This window comes from Panthera onca, chromosome X (genome assembly GCF_046562875.1).
Source record: "Panthera onca isolate mPanOnc1 chromosome X, mPanOnc1 haplotype 2, whole genome shotgun sequence".
Lineage (NCBI taxonomy): Eukaryota > Metazoa > Chordata > Mammalia > Carnivora > Felidae > Panthera > Panthera onca.
The window spans coordinates 21,668,077-21,680,980 of record NC_138357.1 but is presented as its reverse complement, the minus strand read 5'-3'; the positions used below and the strand labels follow the sequence as shown (position 1 = coordinate 21,680,980).

Below are 12,904 nucleotides of genomic sequence, written 5' to 3'. Positions count from 1 at the left end.
ATCAGACTAACGGGGAGAAAGCTGGGGAACTCCTAACACAGAGATTAAATTTGGCTCTGATGGCTGAGGCTGTTCTTTCAACAAATGTTAATTGGGCATCTACTATATTTCAGCCCTGTGTTAGGTGCTGGGCATACAGTTATGAACAAAACAAAGCCCTTGCCATCATGAAGCTTATATTCAAGTGAATAGAGAGTCTACCAGAGGATTAAGGCAGGAATGTTTGTCTGCTTTGTTTATTGTTGAATCTCCAGTGCGTGGCACATAGTAGGCGCTTGATAAAAAATTGTTAAATAAATGAATGATTGAATAATGACTTAAGTGTTATGACAAAAAATAAAGCAGGATAGGGGAGGATACTGTGTGTGTGTGTGTGTGTGTGTGTGTGTGTGTGTGTGTTTCCATTTTACATGGTGGTAGTCAGGGAAGGCCTCACAGAGAAGGTGACTTTTGAGCAAAGACTGAAAGGAGATGGGGGAGCAAGACACAGCTATCTGGGGATAGAGTGTTCCTGGCAAAGGAAGAGCAAGTGCAAAGGCCCTGAGGTAAGAGCATGCTTGGCATTTTAGGGGAGCAGTAAGGAGGCCAGTGTATCCAGAGGAGTGACAATGAGTGGACAGAAGGGTAACAGAGTGTCACACAGAGGTAATGGGGGTTGCGCAGAGAGATGGTGGGCAGCTCATACAGGGGTGTTTAGACTATAGTAAGGACTTAGGCATTAAGGGAAATATAATGGCTTCTTTTTTGTGTCTGACAATGGAGAGTGTATGCATTCATGTATATAGTGACTGATGTTTTTCTGGAGCTGAATGCAAGCAGGAATTTCTTTGCTACTCAATAAGGAATGCTGAATATCTTAATGGATCATGTCTTTAATTTTACAATGGCAAAAAACTCAGCAAGTGAGATGGACAATCAGCAAAAAGAGTCAGGATGAGTCAGGGAATCAGCTTGGCAATGGAAAAGTCTATCAGTAGACCTCCACACTGGAGATTCTACCTCTCCTCTTAATGTTTTCTTGGAAACCATGGCTTCTAAGTGATGCTTGATGTTGTCAAATAGATGTTAGCATTGCTAAATGAGAAGTGCCTGGAAAACTGATGTGGGGTGTGTGTGTGTGTGTGTGTATGCACACTCATGCGTGTGCACGTGTGTACATGCTGGGGAGAGAGGTTAAAGCAATCATGGAGAGAAGCAAAAGTGATACAAAACAGAGAAGAGGGTCCAGGAGGATCTGTGGCGTCAGCCATTATTGGAAACTTCCCAAGAGGGCCTTAGGGAAGGGAAATTTCTTGGGATCACACTGAGGAGTTGCTCAGACATTTGGAAAGCTGTCTATGAAGGGTCAGTGCTCAGGAATAATGGGAAGTAGCTGGAATGAGCACTCATTTCCCTCAAGCAGTGCCCCTTCCTCTTTGAAGCACCCGTTCCCTCTCTGCCCCCACCAGGTCCCTTGTCTTGTCTACCTGGGAGTGCACTGGGACTCACTCCTGTTCAGCTTTTCTCTAGAGGCTACAGGAACCAAACTGTGCGGGATTATTTTAAGGCACTATGGGGGGTGTGGACAAGGGAGTGCTTCCTGATGGACTTCAGAACACACAATACAGTCCCTCACTTGAAGGCAGTCCCTTATTTCTATCAGGGCTTCACTAGCTCACAATGAGGGGCCAGTGAAAAATATTTACCTTAATTGTGCTTGCCCTTTCCAGATCTGGACGTTCAAGACTTTCTGTGATCAAAATACAATACTGGAAAAACAATTATTTCAGAGACATGTACAAATTTTGGCACAAAAATAATCTCAACAATTTAACAAAGGATCACAGAAATTAGGCAAACAGAAAAAGCTGAAAAGAGGTAAGACCCCTAGAATTATGGGCACAAGTCTTGGTCCTTCACTCCCCAACTGGGGAAGACAGTGGAACACCAGGCAGCACATCAGGAAAGGCAGGCTTTGCAGCTAGCTGTGCATCTTGCACAGCCACTCAAACTCTGTGGGCTTCTTCGTTCATCTGTAAAATGGGAAATTAGGCTGTGGATGATTTCTAAGGACCCCTATAGCTCTCTGGTTGCAGGGAGTTGAAAAGAACTGGATGGGGCTGCCAGCTAGAGGAAGGCTGGAAAGGACGGTGCTGCTCTTAGGAAATGGTTGCTTCCCATGAAGATCAGGGGAGCACTGGGGCATTATCTTGAATTCCAGGAGACATCAGTGATTGACAGACACCACTGACATTTGGCCTTAGGAGGTAGAGATGATACCAAGAGGGAAGTTTCAAAAGGACCCACAGTTAGGGAGGGAGAGAACAGTAGAACAATGGACGTGTTTGGAGTCAGAAAAACTGTGTTTGAATCTTAGCTTCATTATGGAGCTCAGCGAACAGTGGTGAGTTCTGTAACTTCTCTGACTCTGTTTCCTCATATGTACAATGGGGATGTGACTACTTTCTCACAAGAGGACCAGATGAAATAATGTGTATGTATTTGAATATATATTTTATACACATGTAATCATAAAGGACCAAGATGAAAAGATTCTCTCTGGATTACCCTTTGGGCCAAGGGCTCTAGAAAAAATATACTAAAACTTCAGATACTTTGAATATGAGGAGATCCCATAGTTGAATTATCTAATGAAACTGGTTAACCAGAATATCCAATAAATTTTATTATCAATTGCTAGTTATTCTAAGGTATCTAAATGTACTTTCCTGCCTTAGGAAGTCTTGTGTACTATACATATTTGAACTGATTTTTTTTTTTTTTAATGATTGGGGCCATTTGGGTTTGTCCGGGCCATCATTCCAATATAATTTTTTAAACGTCTAGTCTAAGTGCATAGCAACCCTTCTGGATATATCTAAGAAGTTGTTTTGATAAAAAGGGGACGGACAAATTGCAGGTACTTGAGAGTTCCAGATAGAGTCAAGTTTAGATTTTATTGTCTGTGAAACTAAGAATCTGTATTGCAGCCCTCACCTCCCCACTGAATTCTAAACTATCCAACTGCTCATGTGATCTCTCCACTTGAGTATCTAATGGTCCCATTCTCACACACTTCAAACAGAATTCTTGTTCCCTGTCCCCTCTCCACTCTTGCTACCCACTGCCCAACCATCTCACCATCTGGTACCACAAGGCACTTAGTTGTTCAAGCCAAAATTGTAGGACCCATCCTTGATTTTTTCTATTTTCCTCACTTCCAACATCCACTCCATTAGCAGGTCCTGCTGATTCTACTTTCAAAATACACTCTGAATCTGTTCACTTTTTACCATCTCCACTGCTATACCCCTAGTCCAAGTCACCGTCATTTCTTGGCTGGATTATTGTTAAAGCCGCCTAACCAGTCTTCCTGCTTTAACCCTATCCTTACTCAGCTCACTCTCCAAATAGTAGCCATAGGGATTTTTTTTTTAATTCATAAATTAGATTGTATCACTTCCCTGCAACCAAAAAGTAATCTGCAGGATTCTTGCTGCAACCCAAAAAGTAATCCACACTCCTTTCCATTGTCTATAACAAGCCCTAATGTGATCTGACCCCTAGCTATCTCTTTAACCCCATCTCATACCACTTTTCTTCTCATTGGGCTCCTGTTACTGGCCTTTATTCTTTTCCTCTAACATGCCAAGCTCATACCATCCTAAGGTCTTTGCACTTACTGGACCCTGTACCTGGGATCCTCTGCTTCCAGATCTTCCTGTAGCTGCTTCCTTTTGTCATTGAGGTCTGATGTTTCTGGACTTCTTGGACCAAACTAATCTAGCCAGCCACTCTCTATCATGTTGGCTCTTCTTTCTTTTTGTCATATTCATTCATGAATTCCACAAATATTTACCTAGTGCCTACTATGTGCCTTCTTTCTAGGCATGTGGGGATATAGCAAAGAGACAAAAATCCCTGTCCTCATGGAGCTAAATTCTAGGGGAGGGAGATAGCCAACAAACAAGTAAAAACATACAATCTATCAGGTGGTATAAATGCTAGGAAAAAAGTTAAAGCAGGGAAGGAGGATAGCGAGTGTGGGATGGTAGTAAGTGCTGGGGTTGCAATTTAAAAATCTTTTTTGATGTTTATTTATTTTGACAGAGAGAGAGAGAGAGAGAGAGAGAGAGAGAGAGAGACAGAGCATGAGTGGGGGAGGGGCAGAGAGAGGGAGACACAGAATCTGAAGCAGGCTCCAGGCTCCAAGCTGTCAGCACAGAGCCCGATGCGGGGCTCGAACCCATGGACCGCAAGATCATGACCTGAGCCAAAGTCAGACGCTCAACCGACTGAGCTACCCAGGCACCCCTGGGGTTGCAATTTCAAAGAAGGTGCTCAGAGGAGGCTTTACTTAGAAGATGATACCTAAGCAAAGATCTAAAGAAAGTGAGGAGTGAGCTATGCAGATCTCTGAGAGAAGAATGTTTCAGGCAGCTCAGCAAGTGCAAATGTTCTGAGAAAGGAGAATGCCTGGCATGTATAAGGGCGTGTGTGGCTGGAGTAGAGTGCTTAAGAGGGATCCTAAGAAGAGGTGGTCAGAGAGGTCGTGGGGAGCAGGGAGAGCTGTCCAGACCATGTGGGGCCTTGTAAGCCGCTGTAAAGACTCTGGCTTTTACCCTACGTGAGATGGGGGGTACTTATTCTTATCTAGATTGATTGTGTTTATGTTGCCCCCTGAATCCGAAGTTAGAATGAGGGTAAGGACTTTGTTTCTCTTACTCAGGGCTTTATCTCTAGAACTTAGAACAGTGTCTAGCACGGGAAAGTGCTCAGAGAATCTCTGTTGAATGTGATTGAACGAATAAACTCGAGCGGTGCAGTATTACCGAAGGATGTAGGAACTAAGCATAATACAGTGCAATGAAATTGAGGAAAACAATACAATGGGATTCAGGTTTAGGAGACTTGGGATCTATACTCTGACTCAGTGTATGACCTTGGACAAGTCACTTCCCCACCATGAACCTCAGGCTCTTCATCTTTATTTTTTTAAATAATTTTTTAAAGTTTATTTATTTATTTTGAGAGAGACAGAGAATGAGTAGGGGAGGTGCAGAGAGGGAGGGAGAGAGAGAATCCCAAGCAGGCTCCATGCCCAGTGCAGAGCCCAACACGGAGCTCGAACTCACGAGTGTGAAATCATGACCTAAGCTGAAATCAAGAGTCAGTCACTTGACCAACTGAACCACCTGGGTGCCCCAGATTCTTCATCTTTAAAGTAAAGTTACATTAGATGGCTTCTTTCTGGCTCTAATATCCTATGATGATTCCATACTGCAGGGTACACACCAGTGGTACATTACATCATCTTCTGACTATGACCTGCTCATGGAATTCTGGTCAACTTAACAATACTCTATGGTTCATCATTTAATAAGTTTTATTTCCACTTAAAAGTGGAAAGGATAGCTTTCTTGAGTAACTTTTTGAGTGGGCTGCAGGCTTGAAATAATTAAGGTCAACTCCAGCCCTGTAGTTTGACTTTCAAGGCCACTTTTATAGTAAACATTACACGCCCCCCTCTAGGCCAGTGCTGTCACTGTGAGAACCACATTGATCCTTTACAGTTTGAAAGAACAGGGGACCAGGGATGCCTGGTCATTTGGTTAAGCATCCAACTCTTGATTTCCGCTCATATCATGATCTCATGGTTTGTGGGATCGAAACCCACAGAGAGCATGCTCGGGATTCTCTCTCTCCCTTTCTCTGTGCCCCTCCCTGACTCCCACACACGCTGTCTCTCTCAAAATAAATGTTAAAAAAAAAGAATAGGTGACCAAAAACTCGAATTGTAAATATTTTAGTGAGTCAGTTCTAACAGAGACAAAAGATAAAATGGAATCTACCCTAGCAAGATTTTAACATGAACAGATAAATTTAGGTTTAATTTGTAGCTTTAAAAGCTTTTTTATACATTTTACTGGGGCTAAGCTAGTTATGCAATGCAAGCATACATTCTTAAGGAGATGATTAAATCCTAGTAGCATGAGCTCTAGTCCACGTACAGATGTGATAAACTCATATTTCCTACAGGAGCATGGCAATTTTAAACTCTTAATATCACACCATGTACTTTATACCAGAATTATTAATGAAATCTTAGTGATTCAGTAAAAGCAAACTAGGGGTGCCTGGGTGGCTAAGTGGGTTGAGCGTGTGACTCTTGGTTTTGGCTCAGGTCATGATTCCAGGGTCGTGGGATCGAGCCCTGCATCAGGCTCTGTGCTGAGTGTGGAGCCTACTTAAGATTCTGTCTCTCCCTCTGTCCCTCTCCCCTGCTCTTACTCTCTAAAGAGAAGAGAAGAGAAGAGAAGAGAAGAGAAGAGAAGAGAAGAGAAAAGAAGAAGAGAAGAGAAGAGAAGAAAAGCAAACTAGTCAGCTTATGTTAACTACACCCCCAAAGTAGGTCAACCTACTAGAAATTCCAGCATTAACTTCATGTTTCACAATAGGAAATTTATCAATGCTGAACAAAGTCTTTTTAAATAGTATCTAAATTGAGAAAAAAAATGAATCCAACCTTCTGATACTATGGCACTTGGATCTGAGGGACGATCACCACCACTAAAAAAAAAGATAAAGAAATTTCATTTTCTATGTATTTAATATATGAAGGAATACTGACTAAATTAAAGAAAAATCTGTCAAAATCATTATTCATATAATAGTAAATCTGGAATGGTATGTCTCTGAGTTTTCAAATCAAGTGAAAATGATTGCTACATCGACTTTTGTTTGGTTTTGTATGTGCCCTCTTTTCTTCTTCAGTGACACAAATAATTGAGAGTTGCCGGCAATACTGCATGTAACATACTGTATTACCTGTATGTTACAACCATCATAAAGGGAGAGAGGATCAATGGTGGGCCAGGGGTAGTTGTCCTAAAATGGCATCAGGTCAAAAAGAAACTTAATTTCATAGTGCGAGGTGGAAAAGAATATAGTTGCCATCAGGTAGATTTTTCTCCTTATACCCTATTTCTCCCATGATGCAAAGTGCTCCTCTTCCCAGTTTGTGAATATTTTTATAAACATAAAAACAATTTTAGGCATGTTTGGACTACTCTAGAAAAAGTGTTAACCAGACTTCAAGTCTACAGTGTCTCCTATAAATATTGCATAGTCCAGCCTTTCTCTCACAGTCTCCCCCAACTTGGATGGACTTATCTAAATCTCATCCATCCTTTAAGGCCCGACTCAAACTCTACTGGTTTTGAGAATTCTTCCCTGAATGCTCCAACCTACATAACCCCTCCATTTTGGGGATCCCTGTAATAGTGCCTCACTGTTGAGTGTTTAGGTACATAAGGAAACTAAGTAGGAAGCCCTTTCTGTGGGCCATTAGTGCAGGAACTATTGTTGATCCAGGGCCTGTCTCTTAGGTTCCAGTCTGACACATTTAAGACTTAATCTAACTATACTAAGTAGACCACTGTAATAGAAAGAAGCAAGTAGAGACCAGATAAATAGGAATGAGAGAGAAGATGGAAAGGGGAGGCCTAGGAAGTAACCACAGAGGGGAACGAGGGGAAGGAGTTGAGGGGAGTTTGAGGGGCAAGACACTGGCTTCCTCACAGGTTTACTTGAGGGGCCCATGCTTCCCACCAACATAATTTCATTTCATTTCTATTTTCTTAGCCAACTCGTATTGCTTTAATTAACTGTACCTAGAAAATGAAGGCAGATCCTCTTCATTGTACGAGGATGAACTCATAATTCTATGTAAGAAGTAATGTACCGGTTCAGTACTAGATTTCATTTCTTCTGTCTGGAAAAGTACAAGTCAGGTAATTACAAAAAGGAAATTTTGTAATAAATCAAGTAAAATATACTATAATGTTTCCTTAGTTATCTATGTAGCCAGCATTTCTAACCAGGCACACTATGTTTGCTCCTGAAATCTCACATGGCTTCCATTTAATAAATAGATCCTAATAAATAGATCTGAGTTTATGTTGAGGCTATTGTCCATGGTGCGCTCTCTGAATTGGCCAGAGTTGTCCTTCTGTGTTTTCTTTTCTCTGGTTCACTGCAGTTTTGGGGTTAACCTGGAAATTATTACAAATGGATAATCCAGGATATTGTCTCACCAGGAAATCCTAAATGATGTGTATTCTTCAAACACATTTATGGTACAATTTTTTGGTACAGCTAACCCAAGAGGACAATGAGGCCCAGACCATCACTAGGATACAGAACCAGGGACAGGAGATGTGCATCAAAGTGATAGTGGGACTTATGGGCTGAGGAATATTCAACATACTTTGACTAACTTGCTATGTTGCAACAAGTTGGATAAGTAATTTTTGAGAAAAAAAAGTTAAGTAACTTGCCCCAAGGCCACATGGCTACTAAGTGGCATAGCCAGAATTCAAACCCAGATAGGCTGAATTTGCATGAATCTTTTTACTCCCCTCCAGCCCGTCTTCTGGTCTTGCCCATTGGCATGAAGTTTCTGCACACAGAACTTCCAGCGAGTATTTATAGGTTTGAGTACAAAAAAGAATTAAATCAATGATTTTAAATAGTTAGAATGCATTTCTCCTAACTGGTTTCCATTTTCTTTTTTTCTTGTCCTTCTAACTAACTTAGGACTCTTTCTAGGATCTATTTTTCTTCAACTGACGCTTCTGGCTTCATCTGTTAATCACTTCCCTTTCGTTGTAAATATCATCAAATTTGGGAGACACTGCCTGGATCCAGTTTATGACCTTTTCTTCCTATCCAATGTAAATTACTTGGACTAAGTTTGTGAAACTCTGTGCCTTTTCTATAGAAACCTGGTCATTGATAGTCACATTTGTCACTTACACTTAGTTGTGTCTTTCTTTCCGAAAAGGAAGAATCTGTGACAGTTGAGGATTTGGACTTGGTCACATCAGGCTTAGAAACAGTTCTTTGTTGTGTCTCCTCAGATTCTGTCCGTTGAGTTGGTGATGCTTCAGTATTTGTTGTAGTTGCAGTGGATTTGGGATGACAATATTTTCTTAGTGACAAAAATTTTTTCAGATTTCTCTTGCTCATCAGTGGCTTGGCAAAAGCCATTGTGCTTGTAATGGGCTTCATGTCTTCTTTTACTTGATCTTCAAATGGGACTTCTGGAAGTTCTTTCATAACCTCTTGTAAAACAACTTCATCTTCATCAGAAGTTAAGCTCTCTTCTATTTTATTTTCTGAAACTCTTGGATCAGTATCATGAGTTACCAAACGAATGATAAGATCTTTTTTGCTGTGGACGTCTTTTAAAAGCTCCACTTTGGTGATGTCAGGCTTTATTAAATTTTGAAATGAATTCCTACTCGCAGTCTGGAATTGAAGAGACAATTAATATTAAAAACAACAGCCTCATTTTTTCTTGTGGTTATATAGTAATAAAGCAATTTTCATATGGTCGTCAGTTTCAATTTAGTAAAATTATCCTCAAATGCCATTTACTGGTATAGTAGTGGCATATTTAAAGAAGAAATAAATAAAAAAATCATAAGCAATATTTGTTCATTCAACAATCTTTTTGTTTTGCATTCAAGAATAGTGTCATTTGGTCCAAAGAAGGGAACCTACATAAGTTTTTTCTTTTGCTTCACACTTTACTTTTTTCTTGCCAAGAAATGCAAAATGCACAAATACTTTAATTACATTCTGTTTTCATTATTTACCTGGAAAGTTCTGTTAAGAGATTTAGACATGACAACATGTTTTTCTAAACTTAGTGAGGGAACTAATCATAGAGCAATCTAAATATAGACATTTTCATGAAAAAAAGAGGCAAGATATTGGCTGACCTGGATTCTAAAAAATGATTGTGAAGGGCTTTGAATGTTCACTTGTCACCCCTCTACATTCTAATCCTTGAAGATGTTTTCCTAAAGGAGCTTCAAAGAGTAAATCTTCATCTCTCCTCACCTCCCTAGTCAATTGTCATTTTCTTTTTTTTTTTTTCAACGTGTTTTATTTATTTTGGGGACAGAGAGAGACAGAGCATGAACGGGGGAGGGGCAGAGAGAGAGGGAGACACAGAATCAGAAACAGGCTCCAGGCTCTGAGCCATCAGCTCAGAGCCTGACGCGGGGCTCGAACTCACGGACCGCGAGATCGTGACCTGGCTGAAGTCGAACGCTTAACCGACTGCGCCACCCAGGCGCCCCTCAATTGTCATTTTCCATTGTGCAATGGTAAAGACAGATCAAGGAAAAGACAGTTATAATTAAATAAATGACTTTTCCTATTTCTGTAGCCTTTGATGATGCCACAGAACATTTAAATCAATTTGAATTATCAATCTTACATCTCTGTAACACTGCAAACCAGATTTCCAGAGAAATGGTCCCTTACAGTAATACCTTTTGTGCAAAACAAAATGAAAGAAGAACTGCTGCTAAGAAACCGAAACACCATAAATTTTGATGATCTGTGCTGGTGGAAGGAAATAATGGTTCAAAAACGCAAGTCATCTATGTGGCTCTGGAATATATCACTGTGTGAGTCTTTGATAGACATGTGGCTGGTGTGTTGGAAACTTTTGGTACCTCAGAATAGCACATGAAGCACACTGCTTGAAGATTCCTGACTGAAGACTAGCCTGGGAGTTGTCTGGGTTCCTCAAACTGATGTACTGTTCTTTCTGAAACCTCCATCTCCACGTTGGGGATGGACAGCACTGCTATCCAGATAGCTGCAAAGTATCTGTCTTAACTGAGCTATCTATATCTGTTTGCTTTTCTTGAGACAGCTTTTGCTTCCCTTAAGAGTAGCAGCAGTAGTTGAGGGCCGCCTGGCTGGCTTAGTCGGTCAAGCGTCTGACTTCGGCTCACGTCACGATCTCGCGGTTTGTGAATTCGAGCCCCCATCAGGCTCTGTGCTGACAGCTCAGAGCCTGGAGCCTACTTCAGATTCTGTGTCTCGCTCTCTCTGCCCCTCCCCTGCTCATGCTCTGTCTCTCTCTGTCTCAAAAAGAAATAAACATTAAAAATTAAAAAAAAAAAGAGTAGCAGCAGTAGTTGATTTGATTAGCTAATCTCTTCCAACTTTCTGTGGGATTAAAGAGACAGTTAAAGTACTGATAAAAGATGTAAAAGAAGAAAGCAGGTAACCAAGACTGACAGATATTTCTGCAGATGATTAAGAGATAATGACCTGGGAGTAATGTTCTTTGTTTAGACACATAGATCTTGTACCCAAGGAATTACTTATATATACATTAAGGCTACTAAGTAAATGTAATTTTGAGAACCCAGAGAGAAAAGGACATTTTAATACTGGAAAGGACCTTCATCTGGTCCAAGAAACTAAGGACCAAGGAGACTCCATCGGTGTCTATGACAATCTCAGTACTTGAAACAAAAAATGTACCCATAATGTATTCACCAGCTCTGAGACTTAGTTCAGTGGGTTGTAAAATAATGCTAAGGAAAATCTGCTCCTAGGCTTATGCTCCAGGCAGGCTGGTTCTATAGAACTTTGTGCGGTTTGTAAATCACAGGCCACATCCTGAGTGTGAGTGCACACCATCATCCTTGCAAGAGGCTCATTTATACAGAGGGGCTTTGGTATTCACTACATGGGAACGTGGGAGCTGGATCAGTGTAACTCCATCTGGAAAGACAATTCCTATGCCCTAGTGCCCTAAGATCTGTAAACAGAACTATTTTTTCAATAGTTATATTGTTTTTTAAATATAATTTATTGTCAGATTGGCTTCCATACAACACCCAGTGCTCATCCCAACGAGTGCCCTCCTCAATGCCCATCACCCACTTTCCCCTCTCCCCCACTCCCATAAACCCTCAGTTTTTTCTCTGTATTTAAGAGTCTCTTATGGTTTGCCTCCCTCCCTCTCTGTTTTTCAATAGTCATATTGTACCAAGGACAGTGTTTTCACATTTCAAGCCCCTTTTAAGTATATTCAGAGCCCAAATATAGGACTTCAGAAAAACTAGTTCATAAAACCAGAAGCATGAAGACAACTGTGTCTAGAACAAGGGTACAATAGGAAAGAAACTGGGCACCTCCTAAGTGTGTATGAATATAGGAAACTGGGAAAATGTTATGTAATGAACACAAAATGAGAAGAAACAAATAAACTTTAAAGAGCTTGCAGCCTGATGTTTGTTGATGAAAGTTTCTAAGTAAAATCAATACTACTGTGAAGCCTTAAGTTTGAAGATTTCAATCTTTAACAGGTTTACCTGTTATTCTAACTGGCCCTTTTGGACCCATACAGTACTATGATAATGCACATCCATAAAAAAAGAATTGTGGGGATTATAAAAATCACGTTTCTTCCGAGTTGCCAAATGAGGACTACAATTCCAGTCAGTCCTGTTTACTGTTAAGGGTATTTCCCCGTATTCCCATTCTTCAAGAAATGGCAGTTTAGTCTGACTGGCTAATGGAAAATAGCCTGCCACCTTTACACTGAGCCACACTGCTGATGGGGTGAGTCCCAGGGAAGCAGGGAATTGGATGAATCAATGTCCAATTCTACTGGGCTGGACAAGAGAAAATTGACCGTATTTTACAAATGCATTCCCATAGACCTACCTGAGGAAGGAAATCACAAGACAAGTAGGTCTCAGTAACTACTCATTTCTTTTCACCATTGTGTTTAGCACTTACCTCTAATGGCTTTATATTCAGTCGTCCCCCTTCATCCAATGAGACGCGTCTTTCTTTCTTTCCCTTTCCTGCATCAGGTGTGTCCACTGAGTGACTCCTCCCACTTATTGCCATTCTTCTCAGTGCTTCAATGCTATGTCCAGTTCTAGTTAAACACTCCATCTGCAGTCTCTCAAGAGGTTGTGTTTTTATAGAAATGACTCCTAAGTGTTCTGCAACAATGTCTGGATCAATATTGATTGGTTGTTTCCCACGGTGAGGAATTATTTTAATTGGAAGTTCCTCTTTGCTTAAATCTTGCCTA

At 40.8% G+C, this 12,904-nt stretch overlaps 1 protein-coding gene across 1 annotated transcript in view; it reads right to left on the bottom strand.

The window, feature by feature from the left end:
- The window catches only part of LOC145713701 (fibrous sheath-interacting protein 2-like), a 76,263-nt gene that overhangs the window by 4,610 nt on the left and 58,749 nt on the right, over window positions 1-12,904 (bottom strand). Inside the window, 5 exon segments of the mRNA XM_081792597.1 lie at window positions 1,686-1,729; window positions 6,506-6,549; window positions 7,653-7,753; window positions 8,797-9,291; window positions 12,601-12,902. Of these exon segments, the coding sequence (XP_081648723.1) occupies window positions 1,686-1,729; window positions 6,506-6,549; window positions 7,653-7,753; window positions 8,797-9,291; window positions 12,601-12,902 (986 nt within the window).